The 21,702-nt window shown below is 42.6% G+C and overlaps 1 protein-coding gene across 6 annotated transcripts in view; it reads left to right on the forward strand.

Moving 5' to 3' along the window:
* The window catches only part of lrch1 (leucine-rich repeats and calponin homology (CH) domain containing 1), an 81,587-nt gene that overhangs the window by 32,447 nt on the left and 27,438 nt on the right, over positions 1-21,702 (forward strand). For all 6 annotated transcript variants that reach the window (XM_088646366.1, XM_088646377.1, XM_088646386.1 and 3 more), the window contains exons 2-8: positions 1,979-2,123; positions 7,781-7,907; positions 9,708-9,813; positions 14,085-14,221; positions 15,314-15,444; positions 18,710-18,797; positions 20,735-20,840. In XM_088646366.1, coding sequence (XP_088502492.1) covers positions 1,979-2,123; positions 7,781-7,907; positions 9,708-9,813; positions 14,085-14,221; positions 15,314-15,444; positions 18,710-18,797; positions 20,735-20,840 — 840 coding nt within the window. The remainder of the gene's footprint in view (positions 1-1,978; positions 2,124-7,780; positions 7,908-9,707; positions 9,814-14,084; positions 14,222-15,313; positions 15,445-18,709; positions 18,798-20,734; positions 20,841-21,702) is intronic.

Genomic DNA, 21,702 nt, shown 5'->3' on the forward strand with positions numbered 1-21,702 from the left:
GTCATGTTATTAATTGCACCTTCAAAATACTTACATAGAATGTTTCCGTGATTGAGATTCATGCACACATGGCATGGTTTTGACAAGGGGAGGATGTTGTGAGGGCACTATCTCCATTCTGTGACTGTGCTTCTGTGCGTACAGCCTCAGTGTTGGAAGTCAGTGAAGCCGTGACATTTTGGCACTTACACTGGAGCCCGGGTACAACTGTGAGCTGGGCTTGGTGATATCCAGTTGATATCTGCAGTGAGGAGAGGGGACAATGGCATTTTGGAGCAGTGTATGTATGCATCTGCTTGAACGGGCTTTAGAACAGAGTCCATCACAAAGGATTCCACAGCAATGTCCATACATGAGTAGCATGAGCGCACCAGCAGTGACTAAGAGCATGTCTGTGGACAGTCTGAGCAGTTACTGAGCGGGCCTGTTTTGAGCTTCTCCTGACAGAGTACACTATCCACACCTGCGCCTCCCTTGCAGTTTCCGCTCTCTGTAACGAACAGTTCTTTCCGGACCCTATGCGGACGACACAATCCGAAGAAGTGGGGAAACGTCATGCAGGAATACGGGGCTGAAGACAGGGGGGCGTGTCCAAGGTGCGCTGGTGCACGGGGGAGGTGTGGCCGAGGCGAACAATCCAAAAGAATAATCCTTAGAGGGTATCCAAACAAATGGGTAAGTCCAAAACCAGGAGATCCATCAAAACACAGAATTAAAACCAGAAACCGGGTCGGAACCGGCGGACAGGGAACGGGAACGGAGATTAAAACCTTAACGGGACCAGGCGCTTCCAGGTCCCGGACTCGCACGATACGGAAACCAGATGCAGAGCCCGGATGAGCGTCAGCGCCTGGCTTTTAAGGTGGGCTGGGAATGGGGAGCAGGTGCGCAGAATAAAGTCTTAAGTGAAAGGGCTGGAGCACCCTTAAGGAGGCGGGGGACTATAATCATGACACTCTCCAGTTGGATCCCGCGCTGCAGGGCGCCCCAGCGGTGCTGTCCAAGTGACCACACCGGACAGCAGCGGTCAGACGAGCTGCGGGGGGGACTGACGCTGCCGTGAACATCCCCACCACGCGTGCGAGTGAGAGTCCCTCTTTCATGGGCTTGCACCCTGCTGAGTCTGTCATCTTCTGAGCTGGATCCCATTAGGGCTGCTCTGCTCAACATGCTTGGTTTCAGTAGCGTGTTCAGTGATATACTGTAAAATAAGCACTGAACCCCTGGGGTTGTTAAATTGTTGCCTTTAGTATTATGGAGTGACAAACAGTCATAGAGCACCTCTTACTTCCTACATGTAATTAATTCAATATACATCTCCAAAACGGAAAACTGGCGTTTGCCAGAGTTTTCAGATACTTGACTGAATGTGTTGGAAGTGAGTGCCATTGTGTGTGGATATTCTGGGAAGACCTTCTCAAAGGTTGCATCACTATTGAAAGTCAGGGGAACGGGGATCAATGGTTTGTTATACCGAATCACTTCTTTGTGGTCATTAGAGTGGCATCTAGTGGTGCACGTGTGACACTGCAGGTATAGTGACTCGTGAACCTGAAGGAATTGTGAATGTGATGATCGATGTCCAAATGCTATATACTGTATGTGACTCTCCAAATGGGTCTGAGTGGAGTTCCCAGGTATCCCAAGCATTATAAGAGCCCGATTACTTCAATTTACTGAGTCTGAAGTTGCATAAATATTGATCCACTGGGTATGAAAACACTTTTTCACTAATTTATTAATTGCAATGATTTCAATTTCACTGTCTACCATGAAGTCCACCTTCATCCTGTCTTCGTGGGGGCGAGTGAGGCCTGAATCTTCCATTGCTCCTCAGCAGGTTGCCTTTCCAGATTTTGTGATGGCTGGAGTGCTTATATCTCCAGAACCTCTGGCTGCTTCTCCTTCGTGGAAAAATTGCCAGGAATGATAAATTCTAGTAACTAACTTTCTCATCTCTTTTGCTTTTTTCTTCCAGACCTGTCCAGGAACCGTCTGACTGAAATCCCCTCGGAGGTGTGCCAGTTTGTCTCTTTGGAGACTTTGAACCTCTATCAAAACTGTATTAAAGTCATTCCAGAGACTGTCATCAGTTTGCAGATGCTGACCTATTTAAACTTGAGGTAAGAAGAATTAACTGTTAGATTGGTGCTCGTTTATGACAATTTCCTGTTCTGTCCCGTCTTGGTACATAACGAGCCTAATTTCTTGAATCTCTCTGATGCAGGGACATTTCTGTGGAACGTGAATAGTTGTGTTTAAGGGTCTTACTGTGATTTTTGACTCCTGCAGTGACCTACAGTACAGCCTACTTGTGGTCTTTGCGGCCTGTATGTCTTCTAGCATCACAGCTTTGTTTCCAGTCCAGACGTGCTAATCTGCTTGAAGGACAAGGGCGCAGCCTCGACAGTATGTGGATATGATTTAGTTGCATAGCAGTGAAATATTGCACAGGGTTTTACTTATAAATAAGTACTTATTAAATGTCCTTCCTAGCAAATTTAAAGGCAACCCTTCTAAGGGTTAAGTACTTTTGTAAAGATAAATATTATTCTAAGAAAATCAGTATCCCTGAGCTCCAGTAGGGGGATTTCTTTAGTAGTTTCCAGAAAGGGAAAACCAGTATTGGCTGAAGGTCTAGGTTGCAGCAGGTTTCTAAACGGGAATTCTGGCTGATGTGCAATTAAATCTTCATGCCTGACAGGTGACGTTGAATACTGTGTAGTCACAGATGATTTAAAGTGTTTATTTTCTCTACCCTACCCACTCACTGGTGTTAACAGTATTAAGTTTGACGACACTACAAGAAGAAATACTTGACTGATACAAGCCTACCTTGGCTGTTTAGTCACCGCCTTGCAAAAGGTATTCAGCCCCCTTGTATAGTATATGCTTTGGTGACATTATAAGATGATGCATTGTAGCTTTTGTAACTTAATATGTTACTCAGAATCTGAATTCTCAAACCTAAGCCATGTTACAGTAGATATAAGCAAAAGCTAAATAGAAAAAACTGGAATGTGCTGGTTGCATACGTATTCAGACCCATGGACTTGATTTGTGGTGGAAGAAGATTTGTGGCACTTGCAGCTGCAAGTCTTTTTCAGTTGGTCGGTGTGAACGTTTCACACTAGCTTGGTAGCTATTTCTCCAGCCCATTCTCTCTTTTGAGTAGATTCTCAGGCTCAGGCTCGCTTCAATGGCCTGGGGGTCATTTAAGGATTTTCAAGTCTTTCGACAGATTCTCGTTAAGAGTCAAGTCAGGACTTTGACTGGGCCACTCTAAGACATTCGCTTTCTCGATCTGAACTTTGGCCTCGTACAGTGGATCAGTCTTGACAAGCTTCCCAGTCCCTCCTGATGATTTCACATTGTGGGTTTTGTCCAAATGAAAGGATCTCCTGACACCTTCACCAGCAGGCCAACACCTAGGATCCTGAAGTTTATGCCTGGGGAAAAGCGTTCTGGTCCAGACCATGAAAGTGCCTTTCACAAATGCAGCAATTTTGCCAGAAGACGCAAGAATTGGTTTTGGCTCAAGGATATGCCCCAGTATGTCTTCGCTGGATTACAGTTTTTTTTCTTTATCATTGTGTTTGATTTTGAATTTAAATGGACTTATGTCTGGTTACCAGTTATTCTGTTGACAGTTCCGTTCTTCATAAAAAAAAACAAGCACCGATCTTATTTGGACAGCACACACTCCGTCAGTCTGCTGTTTACTGAGCACAGAACTCTGGGATGGATCTGTGAGCTGGGAGACCCTATGACATCATTACAGGAACTCTGAGGAGCTTCCAGTAGAGTAATGAAAGGTCCATTTAATCTTGGACCACTTTACTGGTTCTGCTCAGCCTGCCAGGGAAGTTCCTAGCACCAGTCTACTGTACAGTCGGGCTCTCTTGTCTTTCAGCCTGCCCAAGGAAAGTGAAAAAATCACAACTAATCTCGGAAAGTACAGTGAGCTGTGTGATCTCTTGTGGGACGTTTAACTGCGGCAGCTGTGTCTTAATATAGGGTACTTCCATTATAAAATTACCACACAATATAAGACATAAGACACAATGTAAGATGTCATTTATGACAGAGATGAATAATGATTACCTTTGTTTTAATAGAAAATGTTTTTTTTTTTCCAGGAGGGAAAAAAAATAATGTCTGTCTTGATTAACACAATTTGAGGTTAAAAAAGTTGTGAAGAAAAGCTATTTATGACTCCCTCCAGGGTGTAGCCTGCCTTGTGCCCATTGCTTGCTTGGATAAGCCACAGCTCCTCCACGACCCTAGCTGGAAAAGGCAGTTAGAAAATGGATGGATGGATAAAATTCTGGTTCCATAGTTCTGTTGAACAGAGAATGTCTTATGGGCGTTGTTTGTGAGGTGTCTGGAGTATAAGGACATCTCTGTCTGTAGCTGATGTGTACTTCACTCTTTCTTTTACCTCCATTGTTACCTGTAATTCCTACACCTGTTAAAGCTTCCTTCTTCATAGTTATCTGAGAAATAAGGGGGATATTATTGCTCAAGTGGCCAGTAGAAATCATAGCTTCTTTGGTAAAGAAATGTGAGACGGCCTTGTTATCTTTCTGGCAGTAGATTGTGAAAAGGCCAGATTCCAAAGATTTTAGCATTTTGTTCCAAGTTGAAATACAGAATAGTCTGTCAGCAGGATCCATCACTAAGCAAATGACATTTTATGGGCAGATTGACCCCGACAACATTGGGACAGAAACAGCCCTGTGCCATTTTGTGCAGCAGTACTCAGAAGAAGATGTCTCTGAGCTTGTAGGATTTGAAAGTGAAGGGCTTGGTTCCCTTTTATGGTGCTAAAGTCTTTGAAAATGTTGGAAGTAAACTGCTAAGCACAGTAGTTCTCAGCTGTGGTACTCCTACCATTCCTTTCTTGGGCTTTGGTCTGTCCTTGGTCAAGGAAGTTTTCAATTCGTTTTCAAGTTTCAATGAAGACTTTCTGGGTAACACTTAAAAAATATCTAAATTAACCTGGATCACGAAACATTAAGGTCACTAATGCATATTCCTAAAACTGCGATATTTAGTTCATGGTGTGTACCTGTATTTACACAGAACTGCTTTATCTTGGTTACATGTTGTTGTGCTGCATGCAGTGAGAGAATGTGCTTGGCTTTTCCTGCACTGGTTCACAAGTACAGACGTGAACTTTGAACTTTATTTTAGTATTTTTTTATTTCCTTTTCCTGGATAGTGGAAACGTCCTTTTACAAGGAGTAACAAAACATGTTTGTAGCCCTTGCATTACAACATCATCAACCTGGCGAAGCAAAGAGTCATTTGTAATGCAAAACATTCGCCAGAGAATACAGAAAGCAACTGATAGAGGACTCAAACGAGAATTTAAATAAAAGCAAAAGGTGGTGAATATGCTGTTTATCTTAAGTTGCAATAGTTTCAGCTGTTCTCATCTGTTTCTAACAGTTCATGTGTTTACATTTTTGAGCCTGATGAGGAAGAAAATGACTCAATTTTATTTTTCAAAAAAGTCTTGTTTCAGTCTGAATTTGCAGTAAACTGGAATATCCTATTTACATTATAACTTTTGCTTTGATAGGTGTCATTGTACACAAGACCCCTCTGTAGTTAACAGTATAATGTATATGTAGTAGACATAAGCTTAGCTTTTGGCATTAGTATAATTTCCTTTCAGATTGGAGGTTTTTGACAAATTTGACAAGTTTTGATTACACACAAAAAACTTTACAACTCTCATTGACCATTTTTTGTTCCCAGCATTTAAACAAATTACTATCACTCTTTTCTGGGAGCATTCATTAAGAATCTATTCAGGTCAGAAGCACTAATAATGCAATTCACCTGAAATGCATTAAAATGTTTTTGTAATGGCCTTAATACAAGATATAGACGTTCTGGCATCTTACTTTCTTAAAAATAAATATCTGCATGTACTTACTGTTATGCTGCTGGCTCTCCTTCTTAGGCATATTTCAGAACTAAGTGAATAAAGCCTTTATTTTCCACGATACTGGTCAGTCCAATTTATTGTCAAATTAAAAATGTTACAATTTTCCATCTACTTCTGCTGCGTCTCCTACTTGGCCAAAAACATTTTTTTATTTGCACTATTTTTAAATAGTGGGTTTTAAAGCCGATGTCAAAGAGTTTTTCACCAGGTTGTCTCTATTCTTAGACTGGCTGTATTACATAAGAATCGAATTATTGTAAATATGACCATGTCTGCCCACATACTACAGCTCGGAATGCCCATTCAGAAGAGATAGATGCACATCGGGTTTTTTATGAGTTTGTACTTTAACCTTATCTCTCACATGCTTTTGGGTGGTAAGATGCCGGCTCATCGGGATCATGTTTGAGGATGAATTTTTCCCATTTTCAGCCTGAGTTAAGCTGCTGCGAGCAGCCTTGGTTCTTCTTGAAATCCTGTTTTTATGAGGTCAAAGCTATTTATATCCTGTAGACTGCTGTGGTTTTTCTTTTTGTATGTGTTTCGGTCCTACAGCATTAGCTGTGTCATGACCGAAAGTGGCAAAAACAAAAAAGTTGGTCTGTGAGTCTTTTAGATAATGTTGCAAAGGAAAATTAAACCCCTCCTTCTTTTTCTTCCCCCTTATTATCTTTGAAAAAGATGATGTGTTGGCAAAAGTTTAAAAAATATCTGTCTAAAGGAGTTGAATGTCATGTATCTGTCAGGGAGAGTTCTTTCTGGACCCTATGCAGACGACACAATCCAAGGTAGAGTGAGAAAACATGGGGAAAAGGCATGCAGGAAGCGGGGAAGAGAACAGGGGGCGTGTCCATGGAGTGCTGGTGGTCAGGGGAGGTGTGGCCTAGGCAAACGATCCAGGGACGAGTCCAAAGAGAAATCCAAAAACAGGGCATAAGTCCAAGGCCAGGCGATCCATCCGAGACAGAAGATTAAAATCCAGAACCGGGTCGGGACCGGCAGGGGGCACGAGAACAAGAACAGAAGCTAAAACCATAACGGAGCCAGGCACATCCAGGTCCCAGGCTCGCATGATGCGGGAACCAATGCAGAGCCCGGATTAGCGTCAGCGTCTGGCTTTTAAGGGGGAACAGAAAAGGGGCTCGAACAAGGAACAGGTGCGGGAGATGAAACTAACAAGGAAGGGCTGGAGCGCCCTTAAGAGGAGGGGTTGCGATCGTAACAGTATCTCCTGATGTCTGATGGATTTTGTATTGCATATCTTGTGGTTTCCATGTTATTCTCTCCTGAAGTGTCACCATAGTCCTCTGCTTGCTTTCAATATCTACCTTTCCAATTAATTAAATTGCAGCACAGGGGAGGATGAACTGATGTCAGATATTTTTACTGTGATGTTTGTGTGCCACGTGTGTATTTCCTCTATGCACACGAGGCACAGATTTGGAAAACAGCATGAGAAATAAAAAAGCAGAAAGTTACTTTTAAAAGTATTCTTGTAAAGTTACCGGTTGTGATTTATATAAGGGATTAGTCTTAGAAGTATGAAGCTGGGGGAAATTACTGAAATACATGATAAATACTGTACTGTATCACTGTGACTTTTTATAATTACTTTAATTTTCCTCCTTAATTTTAAATTGTAATTCCTTCCTTAACTAACTTGCAACTATTATGGACTATCCCCTCACATTGGTTAAAAATAATCCCCGTTCTTAATTTATAGCTACTCTTCCAGCATTATTATTTCCACCCTTTCTTTCCCTCCAGCAGAGTGACTGTAAGGTTCCGAAATGTTTATCGTGTCTCTCTGTTTTCTCCCAGTCGGAATCAGCTCTCTGCCCTGCCTGTGTGCCTGTGCGGTCTTCCTCTCCGCGTTCTAATAGCAAGCAACAATAAGCTGGGGTCCCTGCCGGAGGACATTGGCCAACTCAAGAATTTAATGGAGCTGGTTTGTATTTGTTTTCTTGCAGTCGGGCTTTTCTTGATTTCCAGCTAACTTGGGCTTACTCAGATTCGGCCCTTGGTTTCAGGATGAAGGGCTTCAGCAGCCCTTAGGTAACTGTGTGATTTCACCACAGGGCAGAGTGAATGTAACCAATACTTGAGTAATTTCCTCAGAAAAAGGAAATAGGAATAGTTGGATGTGGTGCTAATTGGGCGGGAGTGTCTCCATTTTTAATGTTCTTTGGAAAGAAAACAACATTACTAGTATTATGCATACAAAGATTAAGTGTGGTCCTAATTCAGCACAGAGTGGAAATACATTACTGTGCACTTTCTACTGAGCTCGCTTTGCAGCTGTGTAAATATGGATCTTGTGCTGCTGTTTAATTATTTGACTAATTCCTTTTCTGCGCTTAGTGAGAGTTTGTAAAATAAGGAAATTCTCTGCCTCAGTATCTAATTCCGCGATGCATGTAAATTTTCATTTTCTGATTTAAAATTACAGGACCTTTTCTAATGTTGCACTTTCTTGCTAGCGCATTGTATTCTTTTGTAACGGTAGGATTGTACCCACATTTGAATTTTGCAGGCACTGCATTTCTTAGCAATTCTGTGTTTTTGCTGTTAATATTTAGTACCATTCTTCCCAGTTTAGCCAAAGAAAAACCGCCTGATTATGCTGGATTTCAGCAGGGAGGTTTTCCTAAGTGCACTTGGTCTCCAGAGGTCTACCTCACAGGGCCACACCACAGCCCGCCCGAGAGGAAACAGCAGGGAAACGCGTTGCGTTTTTGTCCTGTCCTTTTGTTTTTCAGAGAAGCCTTAAAACGTTCACCTCGTGTGCAAAACATCTCCCATGATGGACTTAAGTGCACATATCAGAACTAATGAAAACTTTGCTATTCCAAGAAAAATCCCACTGCAGACTCTATTAACTTTTCTCTGTTCACCCTAGAGAAAAACAAATCATGCGTGGAGGAAATACAGCAGACGGAAACGTATTTATTTTCGCTCGACCCTTGGTTGCTGTCCAATTTGAAAAGACTGTTTTTTTTAAAACAAGACAATTATGCTTATGTGTTACAAATCTCAGTCTGCTCTGTCTTTTTTTTATATGGAGGGACTTCCAGAGGTCTGTCTACCTTGGTAGAAATGTAGAAAGAAATAGGATCACAGAGATCGCACTGAATCATGCAGGCCCTGAACAAAAGATAATCTCTTATAGAGAGTCCCCAGTGTGCGTGAGTGCTCTGCAGAGGTGTGATGATAAATATATCCAGGTATACTTATTGTAATGATTAGTATATATAAGTATAATATAGTATGATGACTGTAACCTACAGTATATAATTAGTACTTACATAGGAATAGGTCCAACCTACAGTACATCAGTTTAAATAGTAACTGCCTTGTACTGTATAATGGAAGGCATTATCAATGGCTTCAGTGGAATGCTATTGATCAGTGATAGGCTGGCGTGGTTCCCCAGTGTATGTGGAGGTCACAGTAACAGAACCCCAGCCTGAAGAGCCGCTTGTTGTCTTAACACATAATGGCCCTTTTGGAAATAAATAAATTTGCCCTTCATCATATTATTGGAATATTCTTTGCCATTCCCCACCTCCTGGCGCCGGGTACTGTAAGCGTACACTAGATTGCCACGGGTCCGCTTTCCCCGAGATGCTTCACGGCCTCTCCTCTGCCACTTTGGAGCTCCTCCACAGAAAGCCCAGACCGGGTAGCAGCGCGTATCGTATGAATTCAGGGGGCAACCTGTTGACCTTTTCTCCCGTGGTTACGACAGGACGTCAGCTGCAACGAGATCACATCCCTGCCGCGGCAGATCGGGAGACTCAGATCCCTGCGAGAGCTCAACGTCAGGAGGAACTACCTCAGCCTGCTGCCGGAGGGTAAGCTCGTCCTCTGACTGCTTCGCCTGCTCCTTCTCTTCTACCGCCTCCTTCCGGCCTCTGCCCACTCCTGCGTGCTCCCCCTTCGTCTCAATACATCTAGTGGATGGTCAAGCCCTGGAAAAGTGGGGTATTTCAGCTCTTTCGACTGCCCTCGTTCATTTTTCTGCTCCCGTCCCTGCAACGTCGCAGCATTTACTAGCGCAAAGAACGCACACGTTTGCGAGCGCAAATATGTATCACCCCACCAAGTGCTTGATTATTTGTACAGGAAACCCGAGAAATCCGTGACAGGGACCTTAAAACGGCTCCCTTGCAGGTCTGAACAGTGCGAGAGCGCTACTGTAGCGCAGCGCAGGAGACCCCCTCTCGCTTCGCTCGCACCGGCGGCCCTCCAGCTCAAACCGAGCTCTAGCCGAGGCGCGGTTAGGCTGAAGGTGCCGAGCGAAGGAAAACGCACTCGTCTGTTTTGATATGGTCACATAAGCCGAATGTAGTTTTCACCATCTCCTCTTTGCCCGCACGAAGAGGGTTTAGACCTGAACTTGATTTCCTAGCAGTTTTAAAAGAAATGTAGTATTTCTTTCCTTCGTTTTCACCTCCCTTTAACCTCTCTGGTTGATAAAGCTTGTGCATCACTATGTCTTTTACGGTGTTTGGCAGTGTTTTAAAATGTCAAATTGCTGTAGAACACACAGGATGAGCCCGTGGAGGTCTGTAGTGATATTAGCAAGACCCCAAAACAGACACTCTCACCTCTGGTCATGGATGTGTTTTTTTCCTCCATTCCAACTTTTTCCTTGATCCTCTCTGGGAATTTATGTATTTTTTGTTGGCATTCCAGAGCTTTAGGAGATTAATAGACTTTCATTTGTCAAAACCATATGGTTACAAGAAGCAGCAGTTTGTACTACTACTGCAGTTATTATTTTCTGTAGTGGTAATCTAAAAAGGTTTGTTATCAGGAAGTGTTCAGAAAGTTTTAATACAGGAGTGGAGCTTTGTGATAGAGGTCCAGAGTTGTGTGGTCTGTGATTTTCTTGTTGGTGGTGTTCATGTGGCTTAAATACTTCCAGAATGGATACTCTTACCTTTGATTTTGTTTTAAATTTGACAGTCAACCAGGGGGATCATGAGGAAACTCCACAGCTTGCTGGTGTTGGCGGTTGGGGAAGGCTGGATGATGTTCAGCTGGTGTGTACGATGGGGACAGCGAATGTGTTGACTTTCACCTCTGGGATGCCAGGATAGAAATGAGCAGGGAATCCTATTTTTAAGGGGAACTGCAGTGTCAGTTTCTCAGACTGGTTATTAAAGCTCGGTAACAAAATAAATGCATTGCGATGGTATCACAACATTTGACAAATTCCGAAATTAAGCACCCAAGCCTGAGCTTTGTGAAAGTACTGTATGGTCACCATGTTGTCACAATCCCCCGTCTTGCCACAGGCAGGAGAGAGAGAGTTTGCGTGAGTTACGACGTGACGCGGCCCTTCCTGTTCGCTAGTCACTGCAATGAGTGATGTCAGAAGATGTACGAGCAAATAAGTACAGGTTGTGCAGCAGCGATTTCACTGCGGAAATGTTCCAACGTGATCTGCATGCAGAGTTAACAAGAAAGTAGAATTTGTTGGCAAAACCGTCTCGGAGTCGAGGGCGATATTTCTACTGGATTAAAAGAGATAACAAGCCTTAACAAGCCTGCTTGTTTAAATGTAATGTAAGACTGCTTCACTCGCCAGACGCTCTGCTGCCTCGTTCTGAATCGAAGAAAATGGTGCTGCACACGCCTGGTCATTCTGTCTGTTTTGTGATGTCAGTTGAAGGTCTAACACGTTATGGTGTACAGTTTACTTCCACTGTGGTTACAGATGCACTCAGCAACACTGTTTCTTTCTAATCCTGAAATACAAAAATCCCGTTTGCAGTTCGCCTTTAACTCTAAGCTTAGTTAGGCGGGGGCTCACAAGTCTCCTGGGGTTTGTAATGTACCTCTGGTCAGGTGGCAGGGTCTGGGTTAGTTTATAGGGTTTTTATTAGCCAAGGGTTTCGGGGCAGTGGACAGCTCTCACTCTCCTGAGACACTTCTGGACCAGCCTGCATTTCTCCTTGTGTGGCTTTGGAGAGTTACAGGAGTCTGGCCCTGTTCTGGGTCACAGACCACACATGCTGTATCTCCAGTCCGATCCAACATGCCACTGCTCTTCTGTCCCTCGTCTCGGATAGCTTCACTCTGGTGAAATTAATTCGATATAATTAGAAAACGTTATTCATAGAACTGACCCAGAAAGTGTGTTTGCAAAGGGAAGTCTTTTAAAAAATGAAATTAAGAAGACGGCCCTAAGGGGGCATCTTAATTGTTGCTTTCTGATAATTGTATATTTTAAGCTTAATATCACTTGGGTATTTAAAATTTCATTTAGATAAAAAAATCTGTCAAATATGCTCTTAAGTGTTTTTTTAATGCCCTTCAAGATGTGAGTCTCCTGCTAGCATGTCACACTCATCAGCCTCTCCCTAGATATCCTGCTGCAATCACCTGCCTGCACAGACTCCCTCATCATGGCTTATACACTAAATCATTTGATTAAAATTGTCCTTTTATGACGGGTATTTGACAGAATCCCAAGAGCGGATGCTGTTGATTAAAGAAATCATGTTTTTAAAACAATCCTGATTTCAATGTTTCCTGAAGTGTTTCACTTTTGGAACAACTTTCATCTTCCTCCATCTCCTGAACTCCCACACAGAGCTGCCGTTGCAGTCTGTGAAGTTAACGTTTTTAATTTTTATGTGTTTATTTTTAACTTTGAAGCCAACACACTGAAATTTGGCAGCTCTGCATCACAGAGCTCTGTCTAAAGAGAAAGTGACAAGATTCATCTGCTGTATGGTCTTGGCTCTTACACAATAAGGAATAATGAAGCTGTGGTTCATGTTTTTGTGCAATTACAAAAATATCTGATTATTAAAAAGTATCTACAGTATTAGCTGCCTTTTAATAGCATCATAAAAAACATGTAGTCATGTCATCAGTAGTGTTGTCAACATTAAGAAGGGGTGGGGGTACGGTAACCATAGTATAAAAAATGGTAAAACTACAAAATGGGCCAAAGCTTTGTGAAAGAAATGTCTATATTGCTGGATTCATAACTGCTGTTTTAAATAATACTTTTAGCTAAAATTGTGTTGTAGTGTCCCTAAACTGGAAAAGATACAACTTTGAAACTATTGCCAATAACCTTGTGTTAGGAGAAGACACATGTAGGCACTGTTAGGTAAGATGAGTCATTACCCTCTCCTTTTGATTAGCTTGTATGGGGTCCTAAGATGGACAAATCTAGTGTACGTGGTCTTTTTCAGCTCTGTCTCCTTGGTTACCTGATCAGACTGTGAAAGCAGGTCTGGACGGAGAGGTGCCTGGAATGGCTGTTTTAAAGGAAACACTCTGCTTAGTTTCCGTAACACACGGCGCTGAGTGGCTGGGCTTGTCCTGTAGGTCCAGCCCGGCGCTGTGTTTGAAATGGAAAGTCAGTTCTCCACACAGACACCATGCTGTGCGGTGTCATTGTCAGAATTTGGTTAATAAACCTGACCGGACCGGTTCTCACTCAAGTCAGCTTTTTGATTCTATCTACAGTCTAGACGTACCCAGTGCTGCAGAGATGGAGAGATTTATACAAAATGAGAATGGCCATCATGGGGACAGCCTCTTTTTTGTCTGAGTATTTTTAAGTCCTTCTGCAGTTTTGTGTTTGTGTTGTTTTTGTCATGAGGTGTAATGTGTGTGAAAACTTCATTGACATTTTACAGTTTGGTAAGGGTGAAGGTCCAGGTGTCACAAGATATTTATTAAATTAGAATACTTTTACATATTTATGACCTGCGAATAGAAATGCCATCTTCACACTACAGCTTTTGAAACGTTCTTTATAATCTAACATCCTGATGACGAGGTATGCCATTTTCGAGACTCAATATGCAAAATAATCCTGCTGTACATGGTGTGTCTTAAGTAAGGAGTCGTACAGAATGGTGGCTGTTTTGAGTTGTTTTGTGGAAGAAAAGTTAAATGCGTTTTCCTGCGTGAGTATCATTCAGTACCAAAACAAAAAGAGGAACAAACAATACAGTAAATTGTGAAAACGATATCAGCATAATAATATCGTCTTGCAAATAACCATCTTTCCAACTTAGTTAAATATTTGATCACTTTAGAAATCCGTGTGTACGGCCAGAATACATTTTCAAGCAGACACCTTTCGTTTCAGATCTTGTGGAGCTCCCCTTGGTGAAGTTTGACTTCTCCTGCAACAAAGTGTCCGTGATCCCCATCTGCTACAGGAAGATGGTGCAGCTGCAGTCTCTCCAGCTGGAGAACAATCCCTTGCAGAACCCACCTGCCCAGGTAAGACAGGGGCCTCTTCAGACAGGTGCCAGGTGTGCTGGAGATGCGCGCCCAAGTCACGTTTAAGAACAGGAAACCAATACTGACGGTACGTCAGGTCGGTGGAATAGTGCGGCACATTGAGTGTGGGAGTCACGCGTGGTGCGAGTTACTGTAAAGTCTTCAAAGATTCATGGACACAAAAAATAAAAATGGAGGCCTGATCTGAGAGAGCGACTGAGCAAGAGTTCCCGGTTCCACTGTCCCTGGATCCTGCCTGGAATAAGCAACCGCGCACTTTGAGGCAAACTCTTGGATGAGTTTTATCTGCAGTATGAATAATACCGTGCTGCTGGGCAGAGTCTGACAGCGGCGGAGGTGTGTCATGGGGTGGAAGAGAAACACTGTGTTGTGGGATAGCATGCGGCAGCACATTGAAACCAACTGGAGACCCGGGAATAGTGTATGAACTAAAATATTTTCTATTTTTATTTTCTATATTTTTTTGGTGGTATCGTGCTGGGGATATAGACATAAATTGAATTAGTTTAAGTAGGGAGCTGGGTCGGTATGTGTAGGCCGCACAGGAACAGGTAAAGGTTTATTCCTTTCCGAAAGGAACAGAAAAGAGACACAACGTTTTGGCCATTAAATTGAAGTAGAATAGTACCGCAGTCCATGGAACGGATCTACTGTGGTATAGTGTAAAATCACAGAGAGGTTGAAAATATGATGCAAATCATAGTAAATCATGATAAACCAATTGCGTAAATCTTGCGAAGATCACGACCTTCAGTACCAGTACAAATGTACAACATTCAGTTTTATAAAGGATACAATATGCTCAAATCTATGGAACAGAGTATTTCAAACTAACACATTAGAAAACTGTACTGTATAAGACAGAGACTTTATGGCCACAGCACATCAGCTCTTAAACTCAAAGAGCAGTAGAATACAGAGCCCAGCACTACCAGTGTGGAGGCTTCAGACAAAATAAGTGAACATGTGCAATTCTAACACAGTCCCATCGTCCCAGAGAAAAGAACTGTAGGCCTCTTTTAAGGGCCTGAGCTCAGCTGTTGGACACATCCGGTATCTGATGTTTCGTAGATCTGCATCAAAGGGAAGGTGCATATATTCAAATACCTGACCATCCAGGCCTGCAGGATGGAGAAGACCTCAGATTCGCTGTACCTGCCCGCGATGGAGAGGCTCAGTCTGTCTCAGCCGGCCGCTGGCAGGTGAGTGGATACCCTGAAGATTTCAAACTTCGAGCCGCCAAGCTTCTGCTGCGCTGGTGCTGGAATCGTGGCCCTCTCTGAATGTACTGTACCTCTCTGGTCGGTTACTGCAGACTCTCCCGATACTTTAAAGTTCATTTTTTGCAGTATTTCTCCCTGCAACTTTTTCAGCAAAGAAAACATGTTTTGTCTTTTACATTAAATTAAATCCAAGATGTTTTTATTTGTCTTCAGCTAGGCAGAGCGAAGCCAAGGAAAATGAGTACTGAGACTGCCACTCTACACAAAATACTGTTACATATTATAAAAGGCTAGGTGGTGCCAACAAATTACAATGTGGAAAAAATGGAAGATCAGCTCCTAAGACCAGCTTGTTCTTGCAAGCAGAGTTTACAAGTAAAATACTGGGAAGTGGCAGCATAGATATCTGTGTTCCCAGACACAGTGAGATGGCAGAGCCATGAACAAGGCAGACAAACTACAAAACACATATTAATAAACACACAACACACAACACAAAGCCATTGTAGGTAACAACACTATTAGTTTGATTTGGGTGAAATCTGGAATGGCTTGCCTTTGCATCGGTGTGCAGTCAAATTGTTGTACTCCCCATAGCCTGCTCAACAACAGCACCTGGCATCTATTTACATTTTGCAAATCATTACTGACAGGGGATTTTGTCAAGTGCACAACACAGCCAGAAATGGAGGAGAACCTGAGAACTGTTATAACTCACCAGTTTCTTACGATGAAGACCTAAGGTCTATAAGCCTTTCTTTGCTAGCTGCAGGTTTGCTAACCTCAGAACTTGCTCATACTGGGTGCCTGAAACCCTTTTTTGTGCACAGTTGTGCCCTCTGAAGCTTTTAAAAAGTGCATGCCTCCTCGTGACTCAGCGCTGTCATCTTGCCTGGTGCACCATGCATTTCTCCATCCAGCTAGGCGTGCAGCTGACTGTTTTTCAGTGTCCATTTGTGATTTCAGTGCTGCCTTTACTCTATTCACTAGTATTTGTGCTGGAATATTTGTGCTTTTTCTTTGGGTTATAGGAATGTAACCCCTATGTCTGGTGAAGAAAGGCTGATGTTCTTTATTAAATTGTTGACATCCTAGTTTAGCTCCAATATTTTTAGGAGGAGAGATGCATAGATTGCTGAGAAGGAGAGTTTTATTCTGGTAGTCCAAATTATTTTGCAAGAAATGTATATATACTGTACTGTATATAGTTTCGGAACACCATCACCAAGTGTCCGTGTTTGGATTGCACCTGTCAATTTCTAGACTGCAGCCTTTTTCCTGACTCTGGGCAGTCCTGTGTGCTCAGTTCAGCTCACAGTGAGCTGCCATACAGGTAGAGAACTGTGTAGCTGTGGAAAAAAAAGGTTGTGAGCAGTTTCATGATGAACACTGCCATTATAAGACCGTGCATAGTTTAGAATGTCTCCTGCTAAGCATGTAAGATTTCTTTCTCTTGCTTTTCGTTTTTTTTTCTTATTACCAACAAAACTGGTGCTGCAGTGAGGAAGTGCAGTAACATAGCCTGGCTTTAGTATTTCTTACATATGCCTACTGCATGGGTCTGAAAGCCACTAAATTTCAAAGGTTTATCTTTTTTCCTTTGAGGATTTAAACTCTACATCATGGGAGTGTCCCAAAATAAACTCTTTTCCAACTGTAGAAGTGCATTTTTATTTGTCTGATGTTTTTTATTAACTAGACTGCAAAGTCAGTCAGTAGACAGCTATTTTTAAACCCCTAAATGATGCTCTTCCACAGTTTCCCATGCTACTTTATATGTATCTGTTGTTATTTTTGAATATTTCATTTAAATGAAGCTGATGTGTTGTCAACTTTATGCAGGAGAGATAACGTATTAGCCGTCTTTGTGGTCTTAAAATTGGCTCACTCTCAAATGGTCATAATCTTTACTTTAAGTTGGTACAGCTGCTCTAGTCTTTTTTGACTGGGATGATTTGTCTTTAGTGGTTTACTTGAGACCTATTTCTTGTGACAGAATCAGGGTGTCACCTGGGCCAGGGATCCCAGTTGCTGGAGGACCACACACAATGGACCCTTAATTTACTCAACAATAGGAGTGTTTTCAGCTCTATAACATGCTGGGGAAAAACATGCTACCTTTTAACTGTCGCATTTCATGCATAACATAATATTCTAAACTTTTAAGTGGAACAAAAATTGGTAAAACCCTAAAGTGGATGAAGTGGTTAGAAAAAGGCTGAATGGAAAATGGAAAAACTTGTTAATGTTCCCGTCAGACAGCTTGTCAGTTCAATTAAGGCTTCAATTACGTAATTAAGCTCAGCTGAAATGAGGTCTGGAGGCCTCAGCAGTGACAGGATGAGGAAGCCCTGCTCTGGGCTACAATCCCCCCTCTCTGAACTGGCTTCATCACTGCTCTCCTCCTCACTGAGAGCTGGTGTGTGGGGAGCGGACTGGAGCATCATCCAGGTGGGGCTGCACACTGGTGGGGGTGGAGGGGATCCCCATGACCTGTAAAGCGCTTTGAGAGGAGTGTCCAGAAAAGCGCTGTAGAAGTGTAAGCAATTATTATTACAGCTACATTCTGACACCCTGTATAGTAGGAGGGCACAACTCTGCCCCTGAAGGGCTTGACTGTTTCCAGTTCTTTTCCCGCCTGAGTCATCATTACCTAACTAAACTCATTACTTTTTAATTGGACAAGCCGAAGCCTGTTCTTAAGAAGCTAGAGGTTTAAAGAGGCCTATAATACCCTCTGGACAGTGGGCATTGAGGACCGTAGTAGGGCCCCACAGCTGTATAGACTAGTAGCCCCTGATGCAATCTGACCCTGGCTTAGGAACAGACCGTTTCTCATGGCATTTCCTCCATACATTGTTGTAAGGTCTGAAGGAAGGTTTTGTTGGAACCCCTCTTTAAGGAACAGCTTTGCACTGCAGCCATCCCTCTGCAGCACAGTTCTCTGTCAATTATTTTATCCACTTTTAATTTTTTTTCTAAATTTTAATTCAAAAAGCAAATTTCGTGCCAGAGAGTATTACGGCTCACCTCTCTGGAGACCCAGACTCTTTGAAGTGAGCACACGAGGCAGAAGACTATTATGAGGGTTCTAATTTTGTGATTGGAGCGATATTCAGTTCTGCTCTGGCATTGCGATTAACAGCTCCTTCCCCAGCCTTTGCCTCTCTCCTTGCTGGATTTCTGTAGTTCACCGCCTGACGTGATGTGTACATGTTCCACTTCTCACTTCTCATCCCCCTAGCATTGAAGATATTGATCAGAATAAGAAACAGGACACTGATTCCGGAGTTGGAAGTGATAATGGAGATAAGCGCCTGTCCGCCACAGAGGTAGGCCTTTCAGAATGTCTTCTGGGTCAGTGTATGTGTTCTGCATATTAACCATGACAGTTTTTATGTAAATATGTGGTGTATTGCTGTAGTTAGTATACTCTGAATGAACAATAGAATAAATATTAGGATGTAGTTGATGACTACTGGTATGTTGTGCTATGTGAGGAAATTAACTTATAGAAACCCATTGGTTTTCACCACATTTTGCAATTAAAGTTTCTAAGCTCTAAAAATAACAATGGTGACATAGCTGCTTTTCATACTACACAGATTAAAATTGTGCAGTTACTACATATGTTCAGCTAACAAAACACAGCTGGTTATCAACGCTAATATTTACTGTTTTTTCTTCTGTGGTCTTTATAATGTGGCTGGTTCTGCATATTCAGAGCAGAAAAAAATAGCTTCTGTTTTGGTTTATCGGGTGCAGCATCAGGGTACAGATTTCCCAGAGCGGACACAGGGAGCAATTCAGGAGGGAATGAGAGATGATTGATCCCTTTCTGGGGGCTTCTAGTGCTAGCTAGAGTCTCACAGGATCAGTTCCATGCTTCATTAAGGTGCTTAAACTTTCATATCAGTAAAAGGGTGTCTTTTGCTTGCTTTGTGATAGACTACTAAACTGTAAAACACTAACCGAATGTCTGAAAGAATAACAAAACCAGGCATTCTTATCAGAGATGGGAAGGGTAGGATATTATTCACATAGGATGGCCTGGAAGTGAGCTTTTCTTTATTCTGGTATGTTTAATGACTTTGCAGCTCACAAACAGAATGAGGTCACCTAAGCTTCTGTTTGGTGAAGATCTGTGGGTATACAGTACAGTATATGAGCAAGCACCTGTGTATCCCACCTTTCCTTGTGCTTTCTCCAGACACTATTGTTCATCATTTCTGCAGATCTAAAGGATAGAGGGTAGATCTCCAGACTCAGTGGGCTTTCAGATTTATGAAGCTCGCTGCAGCTGAGTGTTTTAACCGGTCAACTTTGAAATAACTGAGTAGGCATAAGGGAATTAACCGATTCGTAACGTGGTTGTTCGACTGTAAAATGAAAAACCTTTGCTTTGAAGTAAAAGCCAAGCAGCTCTGCTGGGTTTCGTCCCTCTTCAGTCTTTTTGTAGTAAGGCAACTCTGTAAGTAATTGATAAGTGATGAAAGTGCATGTTAATTCCATGGCAAAATGATGAATTTGTGTCACCTACACTTACGATTAACCAACCCCTGTCAAGTTTATAGAGGCCCTGTTTTTGTCAGTAAGTGATTTTCATCCATTGCTGGCGATCATTTCATCTGTTTTCCGTAACATACCATTTGAGGTTTATTCAGGATGTTGGGTATCATCAAATTATCTTTGACAGAAGGCTCGTGTCCTGTATGCTTGACTGCTCCAGACAGAGCTTAGAGTTTGCTATTCTCATTGCCCTCTGTCAAGGAGAGGAGCAGAAGGGGAAAGTCCTGTTTATTGTTGAGCTATAAGAGAGTGCAGAGAACTTGGATTGAGTTTAGTACCACACATACACTTCTTTGATCGTTGTTCAGTAGCTGAAGCGAATATCTGTCAGAAATGTGGTTACTGGAGATATGGTTTTGACAGATTTTATGGTTTTTGTTTTCAGTTAAGGATGGAATTGCCTCATGTCCATCCTGCTGGGCGGGCAGGATGGCTTCCTCTCTTTCAGTAACTTTCTTCCCCTCTGGAATTCCTGCAAACTATCTGGCACAGCATCTGCCTTCCAGTCATGGCCTGATAGGTCCAAATCTGCTAGTGTCACTGTTTACAGGCTTATAATGTCAGAGGTGGGGGGGATATGTGTTGTATGGAACTAGGGTGCTTCTTTGCTTGGGATGTGTTTAGAATGTGGATTTTGTCAAGCAAAACGCGCTCTCTGGCATGGCCAGCCACTCACACAAGGAGCCTGGTCTTGTTTCAGCCATCAGACGAGGACAGTCTGAGCCTGAACGTCCCGATGTCTCACATAACGGAGGAGGAGGGCCTGAGTAAAGAGGACTCTAGTGAGCAGATCAGCGCACTGAAAGGTACAGATCAGTATCTCTAGCTTGCAGGGGCTCGTTCAAGCGTGCTGTAATGTGACACGCCGACTCCGTTGAGCTCAGGTGCTCAGCGTGAGACAGGTGCACAAAAGGCATGCCCTGCAGGCAAGGCCAGTACTGTACTTGTGCAGCGTGTCCATGGGAATTAGGCTCTGCGCTTCTGTGAAATGCAGAAAAATGTAAACATGTTTTGTTGGACAGCTGAGAACTGTTACACAGAACACAGTGTCCGGGTTTCTTACAGTGATAGTGAGTCAGTGGAAGTGCTAATAGTCGGATATAACAGTTCGGTTTAAGATTAAGATTTGAGAAGACTCTAGGATCATTAAACTAGATGGGCCTCTTCTTGTTTGTCACCATTCTTATTTGCTGGTTTTGTAAATACCAATATTATACAAGTGCCAAAGATACAGCAGCAGTGCACTGATTAGCAATGAAGTAAAAACCCAACAGTTTTGCCACTTCTTTGTAGAGCTTCAGTGCTTCTCATTGTGATTATCATGTTGCAACCTATTTCCAGGGAGTGATAATAGTTAATATTAATACGACCACCAGCAAATACAGTGTGTGTTCATGTATATACAGTATAAATCATATGAATTCAAACTGTAAATTCCCCACTTGCTCTGGGGCTGTGTTGCTGCCCTGCACAGCTGCTTCTGAGCAGCATACTTGATCAGTATGATCACAAAATCATAGGTGTCATGAGAAAAGACAGCAGTGGGTGTGATTAGTGAAGTACAATCTCAGCTCATTTTCTGACTTTGTCGTCTATTGTATACTGTATGTAGACGCTTATGCTCTTGAAGTAGACTTAACCTAAAGCCTGTCTTCCTGTCTTAAGCAG

This window comes from Lepisosteus platostomus, chromosome 2 (genome assembly GCF_059453375.1).
Source record: "Lepisosteus platostomus isolate fLepPlt1 chromosome 2, fLepPlt1.hap1, whole genome shotgun sequence".
Classification (NCBI taxonomy): Eukaryota; Metazoa; Chordata; class Actinopteri; order Semionotiformes; family Lepisosteidae; genus Lepisosteus; species Lepisosteus platostomus.